General features: G+C 44.3%; 1 protein-coding gene across 3 annotated transcripts in view; it reads right to left on the reverse strand.

Moving 5' to 3' along the window:
• The window catches only part of KCNN2 (potassium calcium-activated channel subfamily N member 2), a 462735-nt gene that overhangs the window by 145201 nt on the left and 293925 nt on the right, over positions 1-23609 (reverse strand). For 2 of the 3 annotated variants that reach the window (XM_078067612.1, XM_078067611.1), the window contains 3 exons: positions 6119-6329; positions 3998-5280; positions 3268-3363 (listed from right to left, as the gene is read on the reverse strand). In XM_078067612.1, coding sequence (XP_077923738.1) covers positions 3268-3363; positions 3998-5280; positions 6119-6140 — 1401 coding nt within the window. In that variant the 5' untranslated portion in view covers positions 6141-6329. Of the gene's footprint in view, positions 1-3267; positions 3364-3997; positions 5281-6118; positions 6562-23609 lie in introns of those variants that run through there. The other variant, XM_078067613.1, reaches the window with a different exon arrangement.

Consider the following 23609-nt stretch of genomic DNA (forward strand, 5'->3'; position numbering starts at 1 on the left):
TAGTGAAATGTACAGACTAAGACCTGGTGCACTGAGCTGTCTGTGGTACTGAAAAAGGACACCAAGGCTGCAATGTACTGAGCTCTGTTCTTTCAAAGCCTCCTCATCGCACTATTTTAGTTCAGGCACTTCCGACCATGACTCACCTGAACCGTCTTATTTTGCCAGTGTGTATAAACATTTTATAAAAGGTCACACTGACTTGCTTTCCAAGGTTCTCCATGGAAATGTCAGGGCCTCCCCAAGCTTCGTTAAGCCATTCCAGTGGACAGAGAGCCAGAACCTTGGCTAGGACACTTTGCCTGAACGCGGTAAGAAATCCTACCATGGACCAAAAAGCCACACTCAGCTAGCTCTCGCTACCCAATCACCACGTTGGTATGCGAAACAGAAAAAGAAAAACTGTCATTTTAGACAACATGCTACATCCAAACACAGGCTCTGATTGGCAACAGAGTTCTTCCACTCAAAGCTACTCAGTATGTTTGGAATTGTTAACAGTAAACTGAGAAGTGCCTTCTTGCTTAAAACTTATGAAAAAAATACACCTACAGCAGTAACATCAATAAGTAAAAAAAGGGGGACCACAGTGCATCTTTTTCCATATATAGATACATATGCCTGTGCACTTAGTTTCACTGAGCTTCAAGGTCAACTATTTTGCCAATATGGCTGAGTCGAATATCTGGACAAGTTAGTAAGTGTTTTTCTGGTGCCTGACTTCTAGCTCAGGGTCCTCAAGTTTATTTGGTCCTCTTCCACTTTATATTTTTGTAAAAGCATCTCAGATAAGCATTTGGAGCTTCAGCTTGAGAAAGAAATCCCCCTTGGATAAAACACTGAGTGAAAAAGCTACAACCAAAACAAATGAATGATACTACCCAAGCATCAATTTTGAAATTTAAGTGTGGATGGTTTAACAGAAGCTATGTATCATGTAAAATAAACCCAGTTTTAAAAAATCTAACATTCTGGGATATTTATATTGCCCCAACAGTAAAGAAATTCATGGTGCTTACAAGTTTTAGGGGAACAACACATGTCCTTATTTTTGTCACCAACCCTATACATCTTCTAATCAATAGATCCATGCATTTGTGCCACAGAAATAGTCCTCAAAATGAGCCAGCAAGTGGAATTCCAAGTGTGAAAAATCTGGAAAAATTTGAGTTCCTGTATTTTTATTAGTTTCTAGAAGTTTCAAGAGTTCTAACATGGTATCAAAAAAATTTTAATAATACATAACATTTGGCTACTCCTCACAAACTCCTATAAGTTATCTCAAAAAACCTCCCAATAATTCTTAAAAAGTCAGTGTTTTCAGGAAGACGCTTTGCTCTCGATGGGAATACCGTCCAATGTCTCCCCAACGAATGCTTGTTTAGCTGTGCGCTTTTCAGAAGGACCGAACGGCGGTATGAAAGCTAATGCTCAATAAAAACACCAGCAAGTTCTCTCTCCAGCTGAATAAGGAAAACCACTCCAGTCACCAAGCCAAAAAAAAAGTTGTTTTAAGTTACTTGATTTTTAAAAATACCTAAGAAGATTTTACAGCAACCTTTTAAATTTAACCTATTCGTCAACCAAACTTGTAGAGAGAAACCACAGGCCAAAAAAAAAAAAAAAAAGTGCTCATGTTTCGGGGCCTCTGGCAAGTAACAGAGCACAGTAGGAAGCTACCTGGACTAGAAGCTGGAGGACAGGGCCTGGTCACACTCTGCCCTGTTTAGCTGTGCCATCTGGCAAGCTACTCACCTCTTCTGACTTTGGGTTCCCTGTCTGTAAACTGAGTCAAAGGACCATTCATTCTATTTTGTTCCTCCCAGCTCTAAGTGTCTGCTCTTGAAGTCAAAGTGAGAAGATGCACTCGTTATGGGTAAGCCACATTTTAGCATCACTTACGAATGTTTGAAAGAATCTCAGAAGCCCAGGATCACAAGCCCCGAATTAAAATGGACCTTCCTGTAAGTTATTAAGAAGTTAGAGTTCTAGTGTGTGTTCGCCTTGTTTCACCAAGGCAGTTTGATTACTTACCTCTAAATAGTCTCACTCTTTCTAATTCTCATTCGCTAACTTTCTCCCTTTGGAAGGACACCGTTCAAAGTCTTTGCAAATGTGAAAGTAAGATGAAGTCATTCTCCCTGCTCCTTTGGGGTTGTGCTTACCCAATAGTTAAAATTGGTTTCTTCCATATTTGGTCTGTACTTGCTAATGACTAACCTCAAACTGATTTAACGTAATTAATATTAAATTATTTAAATGGCAAGTTCTATATGATGTTTTAAATTTAAAGGCAACTCCTAACGGGAAGCACCCTAAACTGAAGGGTTTAAGAGTTCCAACAAATATCCAACAACAGCTCCAAAAAAAAAGCAGAAAATACGTATTAGTGTAAATTCTAAACTGGAAAATCCCAACCTTACTTCATTTTTGAAAACTCTAGTTATTTTAACTCACAAACCTTAATAATCCTTTGACTGAAGGCTACAGCAAAGTAAACAACTCCAAAGACTACCCATGAATTTTATACGAGTATTCTGAAATTGTTAGTAATACCCAAATCCAACAATAGAGTTCCTGGCTGCATTTAAACAAAACATTTCCTAACAAGACTGCTCACAAGGGCAGTGGCCTTTGCTCTTAAATGACTTTTTTTTAAAGGGCAACGTAATGATTGTAGCTAAAAATCTACCAAACCACCACATACACAGAATTTGTATTCTAACCTTAGGATGGATTTTTTGTTTGTTTGTTTGATTAATGTCCGGGGATATAGAAAGAGTCTGAGTTTTTCTCATGTCTCATTTATGTATCTTAGCTAGGAATATCATGAACCTATTTTCTTCTCTAAGCTACATTATAGAAGATGATACACAGAGATGGACACTATCTTCCATAATGACGCACCCAGGGAGAATAGGTGTATCAAACAAGAATTTGCCTTTACCCTATAGATGAAGGCTAGTACCTAATTGGCCTTAAGGAAAACAAATGCAGGGGCTGATTTAGAGAAGTAGATCTACCTGAAGAAGAGAGGGGGAAATCTTAAGGGTTTAACAAATACAGCCCAGCCTGTTTACATGCTGCACTGTTTTGTTTTGAACTTCTTGAAAGAACAGGTTAGGTGCTAAGGCAAGACTACAGCGTGTGTCTTCTGTAACCTCAAGCAAGGACAGGAGGGTTTGTGGAAAAAAAGCTGCCTTGCGCTTCTCCAAGCCGGCGGCAGCAGCGCTTTGGGTCATTCATAAATAGCAGAATCTAAGTTACCTGTATTTCCCTGGCGTGGTACACGATGATCAGCCCGAGCAGGATGATTGTGGAGAGACTGATAAGGCATTTCAGAGCTAAGGAATACAGTGACGCCTGCAACACAGTCAGACAGAAGCACTTTTAAAAAACCAGTACTTTTAACCACCTTCCAGGGCCCCCCCACCCCCACCCCGGGATGGGGGTCAGTCAGCTCCCAGCCAGCGCATGTGAACTCCCAGGAGGAGGAGGAGGCGGAGAGCACCTGTCTTGGCTCTGTGATCTGTCAGATCACTTGGCCTCAAAGGGAAGTGAGAGGGGAGCAGGTCAGGCGGATGGCCAGGCAGCGGGTCCGCGCCATCACAGACTCAAGCGCAGATCCCGGCTCTGCAAACCCAGAGGGAGTTATTCCTGAGTTTAAGCGCTTTGGGTTGAAAGGGGCCTCCTAAATCCCGAGCACCTGGAAAGCAACAGAGCATGCTTTCCCCCACTGACTCCTGGAACCATTTATTTAATGTGCCCAAAGGCGCTGGGCACTCACTGCCTCCAGAACTTCGGCTCCCTCTCTAGAGTTGCCTCGAGGCTTAGGGGTGCGCGTCTGAGCCGTGCTCGCTGTCCCGGCGGGCACCTGCGACCGTCCCGGGGAGGCTCGGAGCTGGCAGGCAGGGAGTTCCCCCCGGGGCCCATCCCAACCACCCGGCGTCCGGTCCCCGCGGCCCCGGAAGGCTGGGCAAGCGGTTCGAGCGCCTACCTTGTCGTAGGCGCCCCACGACAGCTCGGTCTCGATGACCATGACCACGATGCCGAACATGCCGAAGATGAGCGCGTAGTCGCTGAGCCGCTTGCGCTTCTCGAACAGGGCGCGCCGGTGGCCCAGCTTGTAGCCGATGTTCTGGTTCTTCTTTTTGCTAGACTTGGTGCCACTGCTGTTGCCATGCCCGCCGCTGCCGCCGCCGCCTCCAGCGCTGCCGCCCGCTCCGTAGAGCGCCAGGTTATTGGAGTTGTTGTGCTCCGGCTTCGACACCACGATCTCCGGGGCTGAGGACGAAGCGGCGGCGGCGGCGGCGGCGGCTGCAGACGGGGAGGACGCGCCGCCACCTCCTCCGACGGACGCGGGCGGCTGTAAGGGCTGCGCCTCCGAGTCCATCTCGTGCAGGTTCCGGCGGGACGCGCTCAAGTTGCTGAGCGGCCGCATGACGCCCCCGTTGTACCTGCAGCTGCTCATGGCTATTTCGGTGAAGGGGTTGCTCTCGCGGCGCGCCTGGGGCTGGTGGTGCTGGTGGTGCGCCGGGGGCGGGTGGTGGTGGTGGTGGTGGTGCGAGAGCGGGGGCCCGGAGCCCAGGCTGCCGAGGCTGCCCGTGGGGCTGGCGGCGGGCTGCAGGCTGTGGCACTGGTGGTACTGGGAGGCGGACGCCGGCTGCTGCGTGTACTGCTGCCGGAGCGCACTGGCATGGCTGGACGGCGTCAGCTCGCTCACATTGAGCTGGCTGCCCCGGCGCGACGAGCAGCAGCAGCAGCACGACGAGCCCGACAGCGGCGAGGAGGCGCGGGTCCGGAAGGCGCCGCCGGGCGAGGAGGTGCGGAGCAGCAGGGACAGGTTATCCCCCGCCCCCGCCCCCGCCGCCGGGACACCGGAGGAGGCGCAGCTGTTGCACCGGAGGCATGGGCTGCTGCCGCCGCTGCCCGGCGGCTGGTGCGCGAGGTGCGGCTGGTGCTGAGGCTGCGGGACGGACGCGAAGGGCGCGCACGCCTTGTCCTGGCTCTGTTGCTGCTGCTGGCAATGCAGGTGTGAGGAGCGCGGCGGCGGCGGCGGCTGTTCTGAGAAGAAGCCGCGCTGGAACTGCAATGGGGTTTCCATGTCAGGGCTGTTAAAGCTGCAGGGAGACCAGGCGGTGGTGCACCCTGCGCAATGCGTTATGGTCGGGAGCGGGGACTCCTGCCGCTGGTGCGAGGAAGGGCCCATGCCGGCTCCGGTAGAATCGAGGCGGCGAGTCCGATTGGTTGGGCGCACCAAAACAATGGGCATGACATCACCTGCGGGGACCGAGACTGAGTTTGCGGCGCGCGCGGCTGAGGGGAACGTGTGTGTGTGAGCGAGAGAGATGGGGAGGAGGGAATCTGCAGGATGAGAACCCTGGGGTGCGCAGGCCAGGGCAGGGGGAGGGCACCTGCTGATTGGGAGCGCCGGTGAGCACCACCGGGGATGGGGAGCCCCCAGGCAGTGCAGCCGGGCTGCAGGGGGGAGGAGAGAAGAAAGGGGCGTCCCTCCCTCCCTCGCCGCCGTCCCCCTAGCTAGTGCCGGACGCGCAGTCTGGATCACCTGCGCCCGGCACTGCAGCACGTTGGGCCACCCCAGCCGTGGGTCAGGCGCGGGGACAGTGCGGAACCCCTGCCACTTGCCCGCCCGCGCGCACGCCTCGTAGGGCTGCACAACAGCAGCCCCCTCGGCGCACGCCCACCTCTCCCTAATCGTCCCGCGGAGAGTGGGCCGCCGGCTGCCCGCCAAAGAACTGCGGGGGCACCGGCTTTGGGGAGAAAAAGTTTGGCGACTGGCTACGCCAGTGCAGCAGGGCTTGGGGAGAACCCCAGGGCCTGAGCCCCGGTTTGGTCGCCGCGAGTTCAGGGCGGGCCCCGCGCCCGGATCATCCCCAGTCGCTCGGCTCCGGCGCCGGGGAGTCGAGATTGGCTGCGCCGCGCTCCGGCCCGAGTGCGCTGCGGCGCGGGGAGGGTTAACCGCCTCGGCACCCGGGCCCGGGGAGGGTGGGGGCGGGGCCGGAGGAGGGGATCCCCACCGTCCGCGGGAGGAGCCCGCGCGGGCTTCCCGGGTCCCCCTGGCGGGGGCGGAGGGCTTTCCCAGCTACCGCCCGCTCACATTTGCGCCTCCTGCGGAACATGAGGGGCTGGCGCCCCCGGCCGCCAGGTCCCCGGGCTCCGGGTCTCGGGCGCTCAGGCCCTCCGGCCGCCCCAGTGGGTAGGTCCGCGGGCTTCTCCGGCGGTGGAGGGCCGGCTTGCTCGAGGGTCTGGGGTCTGCTCAACGACCGCCGGCCACCAGCGCCGCCTCTGTTCCTCTTCCTCCTCCCCACCTGCAAAGCACAGACACAAAGCAAAGGCGGGTCACAGATGCGCAAACCCCGAGCCTCTCCTCGGCCGAGCCCCGACTGCGGCGGCGGGTGGGAGAGGGGCCTGGCGCTGGCCGAGTCGCGTCCTTCGTTACAGCCTGGCTGGGAAATTATTCATAACGAAAACCCCGGCTGAGTGTCCACTCCGGGGCCAGTGCTGGAGTTTTGCTAGGGTCAGGTATAATTATTTACTTTCTAATAAACCAATAAAAACTGCATTTTGTGTCTCACGAATTTCCTGCAATGTGTTCTTCTCTTAGGGGATATACCAACACAAAGCGGTAGGGGACCCTTTTCGAGGATTGTTACTGCTCTCTCTTAAGTGCTTCTCCTTCGTATTTCTTTGTACATTGAAATTCCAGTCTCCCCGAAAAGGACATGGAAGGAACTAGCCAGCTGAATATCTGTTTCCATTGTAAATCGTAATCTGAATGCATGATTTTTATGATCGAGATTATAATGACTTAGACCAAGAAATTAGAGCGTAAACAGATCACCCTCATTAGGTAATTGGAATTCTCAGCTGGATCCAATTTCTTGATACTCTACTCGGCAGCTGCCCTAAAGTTGCTTACCAGGTACCTTGTCCTAAGAGTGTGTGTGTGTGCGTTTTCAATACCATGGAATGAATAATTCATTTTAGGCTATCTTTTGGACGTGGGTTAAACAATTTTAATTTTTTGTACGTGCAAGTAAACAGATCCAGAAGAAAAAAAAAAGGACAGGGTTGCTTTTAGGCCCATAGCCCTCCACCTAAGATAATGAGTACTCTCAGAAATTTTATTTTTCAATAGTCTTGGTCAAGACTAGAATTTGAATATGGAGTGGAGCCAGCATCTTATGTTTATACGCTGTCCTGATTTTTGGCAATTCAATAAAACTTGTTTAGAATTATGAAGCTCACTGAATCACTGGGGTAGCTGAGTAGATAATGCAAGAATTGCGAGGTGAGCATGGCCATTAAAAACAATTCTAATGTGCTGAGTTTGAAATTACAACGAAAGCTTCCAAATTAAGTTATTCACCTGGGGTGAAACAAAATTCAACTCAGGCACAAAAATCATACATTTATTTTCACTATATAACACATTCTGTAGGCTTCTGCTAGTCTCTCTATGCAGCTGAATTGAATGAAAAGTTTGATTCCTCTTTAAAATTAAAGTCAAGAAGTGTTACCATGGGAAATTAATACTTTCCTTAGCCTTTCATAAATTTAGATGAAAGATGACATAGATGCCTCCCCAAATATCACAATTGTTGCCAGCATCCAGTTAGATATAAGGTTCTGGAATGACTAAAACACCATAAGTAATGGCTACATTCTGTGTATCAAACTGACTTTCTCAAATAGCAAGTTCAAGACTTCAAATAGAGGTTGCATAAACAAAATAACAGGGACAAAATGTTGTATCTTTTGCCCTGTATATCTCTGTGCCTTGGTCCGGGATTACGTGCAGTACCATTAATCATGTAGAAACAAAGAATGTTTACTAAGATTTATGACAATGATGTATGGAGTTCCCGTTGCTCACAAAGGGGACTCAGGGGAGAATGGGATGCACAGAGTAAGAAAGAAATGGAGATTTGACCCACAGCATGAGGAATTGTCAGAATACCAAAACTCATTTAAAAAAAAAAAAACTCATGAGGGGCGCCTGGGTGGCTCAGTCGTTAAGCGTCTGCCTTTGGGTCAGGTCATGATCTCAGGGTCCTGGGATCGAGCTCAGCAGGAAGCCTGCTTCTCCCTCTCCCACTCCCCCTGCTTGTGTTCCCTCTCTCGCTGTGTCTCTCTCTGACAAATAAATAAATAAAATCTTAAAAACATAATAATAATAAAGTTTAAAAACTCATGAAATAATAATGTGAAATTCACTGTGACTGGAGAGAGAGAAGTCAATCAGATGTATATCATCTTTCTGTTTTAAGGAATCATCACACCGCCCCCCCAAAAAGATCACCTTGCTAATAAATGTCTGTGTTTGGAGAGTATGATAATCCTCTATCAGTATGATGAAAAACCACAAGATGCCCCCCAACAACGTCACATTTCATTTTTCATCTGTGTCCTCATAACTTGCCGGTTTGGGGCATCTTACACTATTGGGTTATGACAGGGGCACATTTAAGAAGTTCTTGTTTTCCCCATTCCTCTCTTCTTTATAAAATTAACAACTGAATCGTAAACTTATATGTAAACTTTAAAATACGGATACCATAATTTTGCCTTTTTTCCTATAAAGGATTATAGAGATATATGTAACCAAGTCAAGCAGTTGGGGCAACAAAGACAATGTTCTCCCACAGGGATGGTGCTGTGCACATAAGAGATACTCATTTATATCTGTAAGACCAAGGAGGGAAAGAGAGGGAGGGAAGGAAGAAAGTTTGAAAGAAAAGTCACAAAACAAAGCCCTGTAACCTCTGACGAGAAGCTTTTGGAAAATGACATTTGTTTCTCTTTCTACCGTTAAGATATATAGTACTGGAATTTCTCTAGTTTAACACCAGAGGTCATACTCATCCACAAAATACATTTCGAATCTCATCAATTAGCCTCCTTCATTTCCAGTATCATTTTTTAAAAATCACCTGAGTTTTGTTTTTGTTTTTGTTTTTGTTTTCTAGACTAGAACAGCCTTGTCCCCACATTTGTGGTATTTCAAGCTTGTGCACATACAAATAACACCCCCACCCCCTCCCACATACGCTTAACAGCGGTCTTAGAAGATCTGTTTTCCCAGACCACAGGGTCTTGGAAAAAGCTGCAGGTTGTTTGCACTCTGATCCCTTACTTTACTCAGGTTTACATGATGCCAATGTTTATAATTCTCTTTTTCCTAGGAATTATTTGTGCTCTCGCTCTTCATTGTTCCTTCAAAAGTGGGACTCCCTTGAATTTGGATGTTTCTGGTCTATTTCCAGAGGCAGGTGGAGCACCTGAGGCAGAGATCCAGGGCATCTGTAACCCACACTGAGAAGTCTGGGGGAAACTCTGAGCAACAAAGTAAATGTTTTTCTGAGATTTTATTTTTTCTTTGCCCAAGTGAGAAAATTATTTGGTGGTGCCAAACAGAGAGGTTGTGATAAGACACAGCCTCTCTGAATTTAGCTCTCATGGCGGTAAATATAAATGCGGAATCGGGGTAATATCAGAGTTATTTTCTTAGCACAATAACAGGTCCAACATTTCCTGGAACAGAACCATTAAAAGGCCATAAGAACAGTTATTTTTAAACCACAGACTGTCCTAACTTTGTAAGAGATAAACCACATTGGGATTTGAAGAAAACATTAGAATAATTATTATATGTTTTCTTTTTACTTCTGCATCATGATCAGAAAGTGTCAAGACCTGAATGAGCTTATTGGTAACAGTCTTGTTAATTTTTAGCCATAGAGCTATTATTCAGGGACTAATTATCGTGTTGGGGCCTATTCATTAACTTTCCAAATTTTCTCTACTCTCATCTTTGTCTCCAGCTAATTGGCATATCTGCCAAAGTCTCGGCAGCGCCAGCAAAAAAAAAAAAAAAAATGAAAAACATACACTAGTTTTGCTAGAATTGAACTATGTGACATAATTAAATAGGTGAACACCAGGTTATAATTACTGACTAGGGTAAGTCTTTTGAAAAGAGTCTGCAATTTCTTAAACCAATATCCTTGGCAGTTAGAACCACACATCCAAATCTAGAAAGTCATTAAAAAAAAAAACAAAACTTAAAGGGCAGCCCATTCCAGTTCAGAAAGCTCCTATGTTATTTTATTTGCATTTCCTAAGAACCCTTATGGAAGGCAGGAGAGCTTCATTATCCTCTCCATTTTATAGGTAAAGAATTTAATGCTGGAAACACACACAGCTAGCGAGTAGCAATGAGGAGCAGGCTTCAAACACCGCCTTCTGAGTCAGCCTGCTGAGTCTGTTTCGCATCCTTCTAGCATTTCCCCCATCACGGAAGAATAACGTATTCACTCTATCGACTCATACAGCCTTGTACTCCACTAATAGTCCGGGAATGGACAACAGTGGTTTGTCATTTACCATTCACCTCCTTTGAATGGCCTCGGGGACATTTCCTCACTGGCTTGGTTGGGATTCTGCGATTCTTGACTGTTGTCCTCTTGTTGACTTCATTTGATCAACAGAATAATTTATAAGGATCTAATACAAGTGTGGATAAAGTGGCAGGCACGCAGGTCCAGGGTGCCTAATTAAAAAGTATAAAATATAGAGCGATTCTGGGCTATTCACACAGTTTTCTGCCTACTTTGCTGGCTGGTCTGGCATTCCTTATTGTTGGCAACATCCATTGTAGAAGCTGAAAGCCAGTGAAGAGTATATATTGGCACTAAAAGGCCCATTTTGTCTTTTTAGGTAATGAGGGAGATCCCATGCTCAAACTCCATGCCCTGTGGCTTGGAGGAACTTCTCAGCAGTCCCGCAAGGACCCAGCCAGGGGTCTTCTTGCTGCTTCTTCCATTATGCCAAAGAGTGGGGAGAACCGTGTCACAGGATGAGCCCCAAAGAGCCCATAGAGAATTTTTCTAAAAGCTGTTTGTTTTTTTTTCTTCTAGTATCTCCCCTACCAGGTGTTCCTGCCCCAATGAGCTTGACACCAGACCACAAGGGACCACCAGAAACAGGATCAAACCAGACGGGCCCAATATGGTGGACACAGTGAGCCAAATTCACATTTTTCTTTCATAGTACTACAGTAACAAACTAAACTCTCCTCCTTAGGGGTGCCAAGACAGGAAACCCCCAACCACATAGGGAGGAAAAAGGGATGTGGCCTAAGTTGCTGGAAATCTCCACCCCTTCCTGGGACTCTGGCTGACATCCAGCATCCCCCCCCCCTCAGCCCACAGTCATATCATTTATATCCTCTCTGCCTCTCAGTGCCCTTGGATCATGAGGTCCCCTCCTCCATCCTCTGGCCATTGGCTAAATTGCCTGCTTGCCATCAAAGACTGTTTTGTTCCTTGATATATGACCCCGAAGGTACTGAGTAGGAAAGAACCTACCAGTTTGGTAACAATCAGAGAAAGGAAGCCAAGCTGTGTGCCACAAGAAGAGAGAAACCAGTGTGTCTCACAACTGGGGTAAAGAGTCCGCAAAAATAGGACCAAAGATAGGCAAAACCATCCCCAAATACTGAGGTCAAAGCTTCCACTTGGTGATCCCAAAAGTTCCAGGGTTGCTCAGTACTAAAACAGAATGAGGCTACAAAAGTTCTGGAAGGTTTATTTTCCCTCTGAAATCCAATTTATTTCCCCACCGTTATTTGCTCCTCTTTACAGGATTGGTGCATACAATGAATTAGCTCTTTTTTTCTCTTTTCCTGTTAATCTATTCCCCTGTGTTATTCATCAAACCCTTTGTTTTCCTTTTGCTTTTCTACCACTTGCCAAACAGGCTCAGGACATCTATGTATCTCCCTTCATCCATCTTTATACTATTGTCTCCCCCTCTGGAACTACTTGTAAATCCCCATTCCCCAAGTAATTGCCTTAGGGCAAGTAGAGAGTTGGTGCTGACTTATAGGAAGGGAAAGAACCACAATTGGTTCTAAGTTGAATTAAACATAACAGTGTCATCAGCAACCCAACATTCTAAAAGCTAATAAATCTTCTTCAAGATTTGCATATTCGGGGCGCTTGGGTAGCTCATTCAGTTAACCATCTGCCTTTGTTCGGCTCAGGTCATGATCCCAGGGTCCTGGGATGGAACCCTGCATTGGACTCTCTGCTCAGGGGGGAGCCTGCTTCTCCCTCTCCCTCTGCCCCTCCCCCTGCTTGTGCTCCCTCTCTTGTGCTCCCTCTCTTGCTCTCGCTCTCTCAAATAAATAAATAAAATCTTTAAAAAAAAGATTTGCATATTCATCCATATCCATCCTTATAATACACCAGGTTTTTCTTAAAAATGACTTTTGTTCAGTGTTGTTGCTGTTGTATTTTATGGCTATAAATTCAGTAGCACTTTTTCTCTACTATTTTAATTATTCTTGTACAAGAATTATCCATATGATGGAAAATGATACATGGGATACAATGTATCAGAAAAACCACAACAGATACATACTGGACAAACACAATGACAAAACTCACTATGTGAGGTGGTTTTCCCTCCCCTCACTACTTAAGATGAGTCCTTCTCAAAAATGATTTAATTCGTTAAAACTATTGGATACTTTCCAGGTCCCCTTAACAAGGAGTATTTCTAGCCTCCTACAACTGAAAATATCATAATTAGGGAGGACTTCAATGCTTTTGATTCAGAGGTTAAGACATCATCAGGGTTCTGGCAACTTTCCTCAGCTACATTCCTGTCAGTGTCCTCCTTCATAGACACTGGCTTAGTCCCCAGGTTATTTTACCTTATGGTGGGGAAAACAGCTGTCGTGGTTCTAGGCTTCATAGCCACACCCCCATCTTCCAGAAGGAAGCAGATCATCTTCTGTCACCCACCTGCCAAACACATCTATTGGCACATCTCCTGACACGTCTATTGAGCCAGTTTAGTTCATTTACCCAGCTCTACACCATACTTAGAGAATGGGATGGGAATGATGTACCAAACAGAGAATGCTGATACAGAGACAGAAATTACTAAAAAGAACCACATGGAAATTCTGGAGTTGAAAAGTACAATAACCAAAATAAAGAATTCACTTCAGAGGCTCAGGAGAATATGAGTGGACAGAAAACAAAAATCAATGAACATGAGAACATCACAAGAAAACTACAGACTGATAGCATTTATGAATATATATGTGAAAATCCTCAACAAAATAGAATCAAACTGAATATGGCATTATATAAAAATTATTATATGCTGGGGCGCCTGGGTGGCTCAATCAGTTAAGCGTCTGACTCTTGATTTCGGCTCAGGTCATGATCTCAGGGTCGTGAGATGGAGCCCCATGGTGGGCTCCCCACTGAGCATGAAGCCTGCTTAAGATTCTCTCTCTTCCTCTCTCTCTACCCCTCCCCAATTCATATGGGCACTCTCTAAAAAAAAATTATTTTATGCTATGACTAAGTGGGGTTTACCATAAGAATATAAGGTTAGTTTAACATTCAAAAATCAATTAGTGTTATTAAGGAGGGCACTTGTAATGAGTACAGGGTGTTGTAGGGAAGTGTTGAATCACTGTATTGTATACTTGAAACTAATATTACACTGTATGTTAACTAACTGGAATTTAAATGAAAACCTTAAAAAGAATCCATTAATGTAATACAACATATTAACAGAATAAAGGGCAAAAACTATATAATCACCTCGATAGACACAAAAACATTTGACAAAATTCAAAACACTTTCACAATAAACACAGTCAACAAACTAGAAATAGAATGCAACAAAAGACATCAATGAAAAATTCACTGCTAATATCATATTTACTGGTGAAAAAAGCTGACTGCTTCTTAAGATCAGAAACAAGACAATATCTGTTCTTTCTGCTTCTATTAAATATTGTACTGGAAGTTCTAGCCAGTGCAATTAGGCAAGAAAAAGAAATAAAAGGCATCCAGATGGAAAGGAAAAAGTAAAACTGTATTCACAGATGACAATTTTGTATATAGGGAATCTTAAGGAACCTACTATAAGATAGTATTAGAACTAACAAGCTCAGCAGATTTCTGGATACTAAATTAACATTAAAAAATCAATTTTATTTTTCTACACTAGCAATGAGCACTTTGAAAATGAAATTTAAAAACAATTCCATGTGCAATACAATAAAAATATTAGAAATGTATCAAAAAAATGTGACACATACACAAACTAAAAAATATTGTTGAAAGAAATTCAAAGAGACCTCAATAAATGCAGGGACATTTCTTGTTCATGAATGAGAATATTTAATTTAATTAAGATGTTAATAGTCCCCAAATCGATGTACAGATTCTCTCAAATCCTTATCAGAATCCTAGATGATTTATTGGAGAAATTGACAAACTGATCCTAAAATTCATATGGAAATGCAAGTAGCCCAGAATACACAAATAATCTTGAAAAGAAACAACCAAGTTATGGGACTGACACTTGTGGAACAAAAACTTACAACAAAGGTACCATGATTGAGATAGTGTGTCACGGAATAAGAATAGATACATACATCAATGGAACAGAACTGAGAATCCAGAAATAAACCTTTACCTTTATGGTCAATTGATTTTTGGTGAAGGTGACAAGACAACTCAATGGGGGTAGGATGGTCTTTTCAATAAAGGGAGAGGATGTGGTAAAATTTGAACCCTCGTACATGGCTGATGGGAATGTAAAATGGTTCAGCTCCTTTGGAAAACAGTTTGGCAGTTCCTCAAAATATGAAATGTAAAGTTACCTTTCTAACCCGCAATTCTACTCCTAGGTAGATGCCCAAGAAAAACTGCAAATATGCCTACACAAAAAATGTGTCTGTGCCGAGCGATGTTGAGCACTTTTTCATGTGTCTGTTGGCCATTTGGATGTCTTCTTTGGAAAAATGTCTGTTCATGTCTTCTGCCCATTTCTTGATTGGATCATTTGTTCTTTGGGTGTTGAGTTTGGTAAGTTCTTTATAGATTTTGGAGTGGTGGGGGGTGGGAGGGATGGGGTGGCTGGGTGATAGACATTGGGGAGGGTATGTGCTATGGTGAGCGCTGTGAATTGTGTAAGACTGTTGAATCACAGACCTGTATCTCTGAAACAAATAATACATTATATGTTAAAAAAAAAAAAAAAGATAGTAGGAATGGAAAAATGAAGGGGGGGAAATCGGAGGGGAGACGAACCATGAGAGACTATGGACTCTGAGAAACAAAGTGAAGGTTCTAGAGGGGAGGGGGGTGGGGGGATGGGTTAGCCTGGTGATGGGTATTAAAGAGGGCACGTACTGAATGGAGCACTGGGTGTTATATGCAAACAATGAATCATGGAACACTACATCAAAAACTAATGATGTAATGTATGGTGACTAACATAATAAAATAAAATTTAAAAAAATAAAAATAAATAAATGAAAAACATGTCCGTGGATGTTTATTAGAGGCATGATTCATAATAACAGCCTAGGACTGGAAAGAATGCAAATGCCCATCGACTGCTGAGCGTGTAAAGAAAACGTATACTCTTACAATGGAATACTCTTCATCAGTAAAAAGGAATCAAGTTCTGTGCTTTGCTACAACTCGAAGGAGCCTTGAAGATGTGTGAAGGAAAGCCAGTCACAAAAGACCACAGGTATGACTCCATCTGTAGGAAACGCCCAGAAGAGGCAAAGCTATAAAAAAAACTTACATCAGTGGTTATCCCCCAGCACTAAAGGGAGAGTCATTCTTAGTGCATACACTGTTTCTTTTTGGTGTGACAAAAATATTGCAAAATGTGATTATGATGATGGTCACTTAACTCTGTGAATACACTGTCATTGATTTGTATGCTTTAAGTGGATACATGATATGGTATGTGAATTGTGTATCAAAAAGTTGTTAGAGAACTCCCCAAACACAACTGAACATGGAAGTAAAAGGAAATGTATCAATGAAACGAAAGAATCAATTTAAAACGAATACTGGTAAAGCAACAGTTGATCCATCCGATTCAGGAAGAGCAGGAATACGTTTTCCTCGGTGGCACAGTGACTATTAACCTGTGCATTTGAAGGCATTTGAAGATTCTGGGCTTTTTTCGTGTGAGACTACCTGGATGGGTTCTAAATCCTAAGAGTCTTCATGGTTCAGTGAATATCCTAAGAAGAATTTCAACTTAAATAAAAAAAAAAAAAAAGAGGAATTTCAATAGAAGGAGCTGTATGGCACTTTTAATTATGGAATGTACATTTCTTGTCCTGACATCTAAGGAACAGAGCAGGTATATTTTGCTCTGAATTCTACAGTTTAAAAAAAAATCGCTGTCCTAAATGATCCTAACCAATGAAGGAATTTGAAATAAAGCATTCTCCAAAGATGACTGGCAGTCATTCCTGGAGGCCATTAATTAATTTTCCATGTGATGTCTTAGCTCTATCCCCCTTCGGTAGCTCAGACTTACACTTAAAATACGGTGAGACTGAAGCCTTTTGTAAGAGGTTCTCAGCGGTGGTTTTGGAAGTACATGTTATCAGGCTTGAGGGTTGGCAGCCAAAGTGTGCTCCACACGCAGCCTGCAGCCTGTGGCTCGGCTGATTGAAGCCTACATCTTAAAGGACTCAGCAGTCAAGAAAGACAGAGCCCGAGCCAGGGCACCGCCGAGGGGGCAGGGGTCTCTTTTGATATTGACAAGTGACTGGAGCACCAGGATGAGACTCACTTCCGCGCTCACTTCAAAAGACAGACCAGGGGCATCAGAGGCCCTCTTCTGAAAGCCGAGACAATACTGCAAAGCTGTCTCGGGGACTGTTGTCTGGGGATGCTCAGAGGTTGGTATGATATCAGAGGAAGGCAAAATCCCTGACCACTTCCCGTTCTTCTGGAAAAACTAATTTGCTCATGGAGTTTCTTGTGTTTTTAGCCAAGATAAAAGTCACGGTTTTGCTTATTTAGTAAATACTTTGCTTAAGAGTTAAAAAAAAAAAACAACAAAAAAAAGTTTTTTAGTGGCCCCGTAGACCATGGGAAAAAGATGTAGGAAAGAGGACACTCTGTTCTCGAAGATAAATTACATGAAGTGTACCAAACCACTGAAATAAGATTAATCAAAAAGGTTTTTCTAGGTTATTAACAAGCAGAGTTCCAAGATCAAGGACTCTTGCATTTCCTGTTCTGGATTTGAGTATTTTGCTTATCCCAAGATCAGGGCTTTGGAGGACACTAGAGAAAAAGCAGTCTTAAAATGAGCCTTACTTACAAGGGGTAGAGTCTGCCGTAATTGGTGGAGGGCCACTGACCTCCCTCATCTGCCTGAGTGTCGGCCTATGTAGTCCCATTCAGAGGGCAGAGGAGTTATGTGAGGCAGGCTGTAAGGAATGGCCTTTCACCTCATTTTTTTTTTTAAGATTTTATTTACTTATTGGAGAGAGAGAGTGAGTGAAAGAAAGAGAGCATAATTCAGGGAGAGAGACAGAGGGAGAAGCCGACTCCCCACTGGGCAGGGAGCCTGACATGGGGCTCGATCCCAGGACCCTGGGATCATGACCTGAGCTGAAGGCAGACACTTAACCGACTGAGCCACCCAGGCGCTCCATCACCTTCTTTTTTAAAAAAATAATTTTTTAACTTTATTTTTTTAGTAATCTCTACACCCAGTGTGGGGTTTGAAGTCACAACCCTGAGATTGGGAGTGGCACGCTCTTCTGACTAAGCTAGGCAGGCAACCCCCTTGTCCCTTTAACAAGCACCATAGAAAATATCATAGGTTTCCATGTTTCAGGCTTACAGTCCTTAGAAGGCCCTTATGATCTATTGTGTTCTCTTTTCTTTTCTTCTCCACCGTCCTTTCCCCTTTTTCGTTCCTGAGAGGACTCTCCGATTCTCCTAGGAAGCAGCCTTATTTTTCTTTTTTTTTTTTTTAATTGATTCACTTGAGAAAGAGAGAGAGAGATAGCACAAGTGGCAGGGAGAGGCAGAGTCGGAGGGAGAAGCAGACTCCCCATTGAGCTGGGAGCCCGATGTGGGGCTTGGTCCTAGGATCCGGAGATCATGACCTAAGCTGAAGGCAGACACTTAACCATCTGAGCCACCCAGGCGTGCCCCCATCCTTCCAAGTTTAAAGAGGATCTTGGTTTCACAGTCGACAGGAGAGTTAAAGGAAAAAGAGAAGGATGGAGTATTTCCAGTATAACGAACTGGACAGACCCCAATTATGAACAGACTGAAACAGGAAACAGGCAAGAAGAGGAAACACTAGTTCATGATGAATATAGCAACATGTAAGACATAGATTACGTCCCCAAGAAGCTCAAAGAATGAGACACTTGTTTCTTTCTCATTCAATTTTTTTAAAACTAGGAAAATTGCCTCAAAGAAATGTTTAGGAACACCTTTTAAGCCTTCTTCAAGTAGCTGACCCGACTAATCCTTAAAAAACACAACTCACTCAATGTAAGAAACACAGGCGCCTGGGTGGCTCAGTCAGTTAGTTAAGCGTCTGCCTTCAGCTCAGGTCATGATCCCAGAGTCCTGGGATCGAGTCCTGCATCGGGCTCGCTGCTCGGTGGGAAGCCTGCTTCTCCCTCTGCCTCTGCCTCTTTCTCTCTCTGTCTCTCATGAATAAATTTAAAAAAATAAAAATCTTAAAAAAAATGCAAGAAACAAAACTACAGAAATACAGAAGAATATAAAGGAGATATAGCTTTATAATCTCAAGATAAAGTTTCCCTGAGCAAATAACTAAACCCAACAGCCATAAAGGAAAAGACAGCTGACTTAATCTCATCGCATTATGAAACATCCATAGGAACCAAAACCAAAAACACAAGTGCCATATTTAACAGACAGAGGATTAATATCAAGAACATGTTTTTTGGGGGGCCCTGGGCGGCTTAGTCCATTAAGTGGCCAACTCTTAATTTTAGCTCGGGGGAGTGAGATCAAGCCCCATGTCGGCTCTGTGCTAGGTATGGAGTCTACTTGAGATTCTCTCCCTCCATGTCTCTGTGCCCCTCCCCCTCCTCTAAAAAAAAAAAAAAAGAATGGTTTTTTTTAAAGGTCTAAGAAATTGGTAAGATAAAATGAAAAAAAGAAAAAAAAACCAAACCAGTTGGGGAAATAATAAAAGGGTATAAACAAGCAATTCTAAGAAGATAAAATGGTCAAAGAAAGAAAGAGAAAACTTCTGATCAAAGAAATGCAAATTGAAACAAAAATTTCTTTTTGTTACACTGAATGATAATTATATATAATGCATTGGTAAAGATGCAAGAAACCAGCTTTCTCATACACCAACAGATAGGAGTATAAATTGGTAAAGCCTATTTGGTTTGGGGGGAGAGGGGATTGATTGTTTTGTTTTCTTTTTTTAACCAAAAAACAGACACTTAGCTCTAGGGAACAAACAGATGGCTACCAGAGGGGAGGTTGGTGGAGGGCTGGGTGAAATCAGTGATGGGGATTTAGGAGTGCACTTATCATGATGAGCACTAAGTAATGTTTAGAATTATTGAATCACTGTATTGTATACCTAAAACTCATATAACATCGAATGTTAACTATACTGGGATTTTTTTTAAATAAGCAAAATAAATAAAAAATAAACCCTCTCCAAAAAAAAAAATTGGGTGGGTTAAAACAGAAGCTTTTGTTATCTTCGTTTCTGTTAGAAATTTTGGTGCAGCTTAGATAGGTTGTTCTGGCTTAGGCTTTCTTATGAGGTTGACGTTGGCTTCATAAGGATGAGGATCAAGGGGCTCCTGGGTGGCTCAGTCAGTTGAGCATCTGCCTTCAGCTCAGGTCATTATCTCAGGGTCCTCAGATAGAGCCCTGCATCAGGCTCCCTGCTCCGCGGGGAGTCTGCTTCTCCCTTTCCTTCTGCATGCCACTCCCCCTGCTCACGTGCTCTCTCCTCTGTCAAATAAATAAATAAAATCTTAAAAAAAAAAAGGATGAGGCTCAAGATGGTCACTCATATGGTTGACAAGTTGGTGCTGGCTACCAGCAGTCCTCAGTTCTTCACCAAACAGACCTCTCTGTAGGGCTTCTTAAGGTTGTCATAACACTGGATGGCTTTCTAAGAGCCAATGACTCAAGAGAGAGCAAGTGTCTTTTATGACATAGCCTCAGGGTTACACACCATCATTTCCACAATGTCCAACGTTTGCAAAGGTCAGCCCTATTCAGTGTGGGAGTGGACAACCTAAGATCATGAATAGGGGACAAGGAATATTGAGGCCAGCTTAGAGGCTGGCTGACACAGTCCACCCTGCAGTCCCTAATAATTCACCTCCCTCCCACATGCAAAATACACTCACCATCTCCCAATGCCCCCAAATACCTCACCATTACAACATCATCACAAAATCTAGAGTCTCATTGTTTAATGAGATGAGGTGCTTTAGATGTGAAAACCTGAGAATGCAATATACAAGTTGTCTGTCCCCCCAACCCAAAATACAAGGGTAGGGCATTATAACACAGGTAAGGACGTTATCAACACTCCCATCCAAAAAAAAAAAAAAACGGGGGGAAATGGGGGTTGAAAGGTGGGAGTCACTGTTACACAGAAAATTTGACATCAATAGAGAACATGCTGGTAGAATGTTGATTGGGATTCGAGGCCCAGGAAAGATTCTTCAGGACTCTTGGTTGTACTCTCTAGGCTCTTCGTTCTGTTTTCTGAGTTATGCTGCCCTGTCCATAGATGGTGGACATTTTCACAGCTGGGTAGTTCCTGCAGCCTGCTTCTTCCCTGTAAAAGTTCAGGACTCAAAGGCCTCTTCTTATGTTCTGCTATCTCAACGCTTTTCAATTCAAGCCAGCAGCATTTCTGCCAATACGATTCCCTGAAAAACTGTGTGGGGCTCCACAGAAACTTACTGGAGGTTAGGTCATTAGACAAGAGCCACACCCACAGGTCTTTGAGATAAATCCATACCCTGGGCTGCTGCTGGAGCCACCAACAACAAGGCCTTAAACTTCTTAGAGGACCATTGCTTGACTGAGCAGTTCTGAGTGGGCTCAGGTCATGATCTCAGGGTCCTGGGATTAAGCCCCGCATCGGGCTCCCTGCTCAGCGGGGGGTCTGCATCTCCCTCTCCTTCTGCCCCTTCCCCTGCTCATGCTCTCTCTCTCTCAAATAAATAAATAAATCTGTAAAAAAAAAAAAAAAAAGAATTTTGCAGTGACCCCTCTGGCTTTACCTTTATAGTATGGTTTACTGATACCACCCTGAATTGATCTTGCCTAGAGTCTACCTCTTAAATTCTAGCATCATTTGCTGCCTTGAAGGGCTGTGAATTTTCAGAACCAGCAATCCCTGGCTCTTTTTTACCTGACCATCCTAACTGCATCCTCTCCCTCTTCTCCTGTGTTTTACAATAAAGCAGCAAGAAGCAGCCAGCCTTTAGCATCCTGCCTGGAGTTCTCCTCAGCAAGATCACTCAATTCATTGGGTATATTTGCTAGTTTCCACATTACCCCAGTGATAATGTGGCTAAGGATTCTGTAGCTCTGTAACCAGGGCCCGTTTCCTCCAGTGTCCAATAACAGGCATAAAGCATGTGCTCTGATGACACCGTACACGACTGACTTCTCTAGTCCATGCTTGGTGTGGCGATTTCCTGACAGAGAAGCCATAGGTCCTAAGAGTGTGAGGTTCCCGGTTGCTTCTTTGAAGATAAAGTCCTCTGGCTACACCAATGCCACCCGATCCCCCTGCTTTGTTTGTTTGAGGAAGGACTGCTTCCATGTCTATAAGCACTGAGAGAACTTGCAGAAGCCCTATTTCTTCAGACACAGGTTTCTGCACAGGTGATCATTTCTACAACCCTATTCTAGTACCTGTTCACCAGGGAAGGTTGGAAAAGGTGAATGCATCCAGGAAGGAGATTTTCAGCATTGGCACATCAGGTGGTTGGCGCTCCATATTGCATGGCCTGAGCCTACATCCAACCTTCTCTCTCTGAAAACCAATTTGGTAATGCCCACCAAAATGTTAAATATGCAACTCTTCACTTATGTCCACTGAGAGGAATCTATTCTTTGAAAAGATTTGCATGTATGTACCAAGATATATGTACAACAGTGTTCCCTGCAGCGTGATATATTGTAGGGAAGAAACGCCCACCAAAGAGCACCCTACGGTGTTTTTTAAAAGGATGAAAAAGACTTCTTTGTAAAGAAAGAGGGCGATCACTAACACTTACGATTAAACAAAACCAAGTAACAGAACAATTCCTAAGTGTGATCCCACATATAAAAAATCATGCTTCTATTTCTATAAATTCATAGGAAGGCGATCATCAGGATGGTAGTGGTCAGTGCTGAGGAGTGGGTGTGGCTGAGAGCATGAAGGGCAGCTCTCAGGTATTCCTTGCTGGGTGAGGCTTACATCATAAACAAAATTTTGGAAAATACAGTAAAAAGGAAGAAACAGAAAACTTAGGCACATGAACCTCCTTGAGCTCCGTCCCAAGCTGGTGTTGGGTGTCATTTCCCGAGATGCTGAGTCATCCCCGTGGCCACAGCATCTGGTACATGGAAGGTGTCCAATAAGTATTTGTTGAATTAATGTTGAATTAAATTCATAGATTAAAAGTTGCTGCTTTAGGAAAAAAGAAAAACCTAGAGGCCACGCAAGCACCCAAGATTCACAGCGTGGTTTCTTTATTTGTCGACGTATTAAGTGAATTACTAGGAAGGGACATCAGAGGGATTTGACAGCCTCTCAAAGCACCTTATACAGAAAGCAGGTGGGTACACATATATTATAGTGTAGCAATTTACTGGTATCTGCAGGAGGGAGCCACCCCCCCCCCGCCCCCGCTCCCAACACATCTTTGCCACCAAGTAGCCAAGATATTTGCAGTCTTTGTCCTAGGTCCATCCCCTTTGGAATAATGAGCCTTCTTCCTGCCACTCTGACTCCCTTGGTCTGTTCCTCTTTCTGTTCCCCACTTGTCTTAAGACAAGAAGCTCAGGCTTCTATAACCAATGCCACAGACTGACAGGCTTAAGCAGCAGAGAGAACATTTATTTCTCACACTTCTGGAGACTGGTAAGTCCAAAAGCAAGGTGCTGGCTGATATGGTTCCCAGTGAGGGAGCACTACCCGGGTTTGGAGATACCTTCTTGCTGTATACTCACATGGCAAAGAGAAAAATCCTCTCATTTTTTTCTGCTATGGGCATCCCTTTCATGAGGGATCCACTTTTGTGAACTAGTTTTCTCCAATTAGCCCCCGCCTCTCCAAACACCATCACACTGGGGATTAGGTCTTCAACATATGAATTTTGAGAGGAAACAAACATTCAGTCCATAGCAACCACCAACCCCAGTATTTATTCTCTTCTGTGGAACACTCAAGGGTCTCAGATGCACCTGATATTTCCTCCAAATCCTACCAGTCATATTGATTTGAGTCACAGGTGAAAGGTGGATTCAGGCTTCAAGCTTCCTTTTATTCATTTTTCCTTATGCACATTTATGCTTTAATATTTTTAGAACTGGGCAGTATTAATTATTATATCACAGTAACCAAACACACATAAGAACTCAGTTATATAGACCCCTCTTAACCAAGGAGCCCAACTTTCCAGAATTTAGCTAAAGACTAAAAAAAACTACAGCCCTAAGGAGCCAAAAATCACTATCAGAAAGCCT

Source organism: Halichoerus grypus, chromosome 2 (genome assembly GCF_964656455.1).
Source record: "Halichoerus grypus chromosome 2, mHalGry1.hap1.1, whole genome shotgun sequence".
In the NCBI taxonomy this organism is placed as follows: Eukaryota; Metazoa; Chordata; class Mammalia; order Carnivora; family Phocidae; genus Halichoerus; species Halichoerus grypus.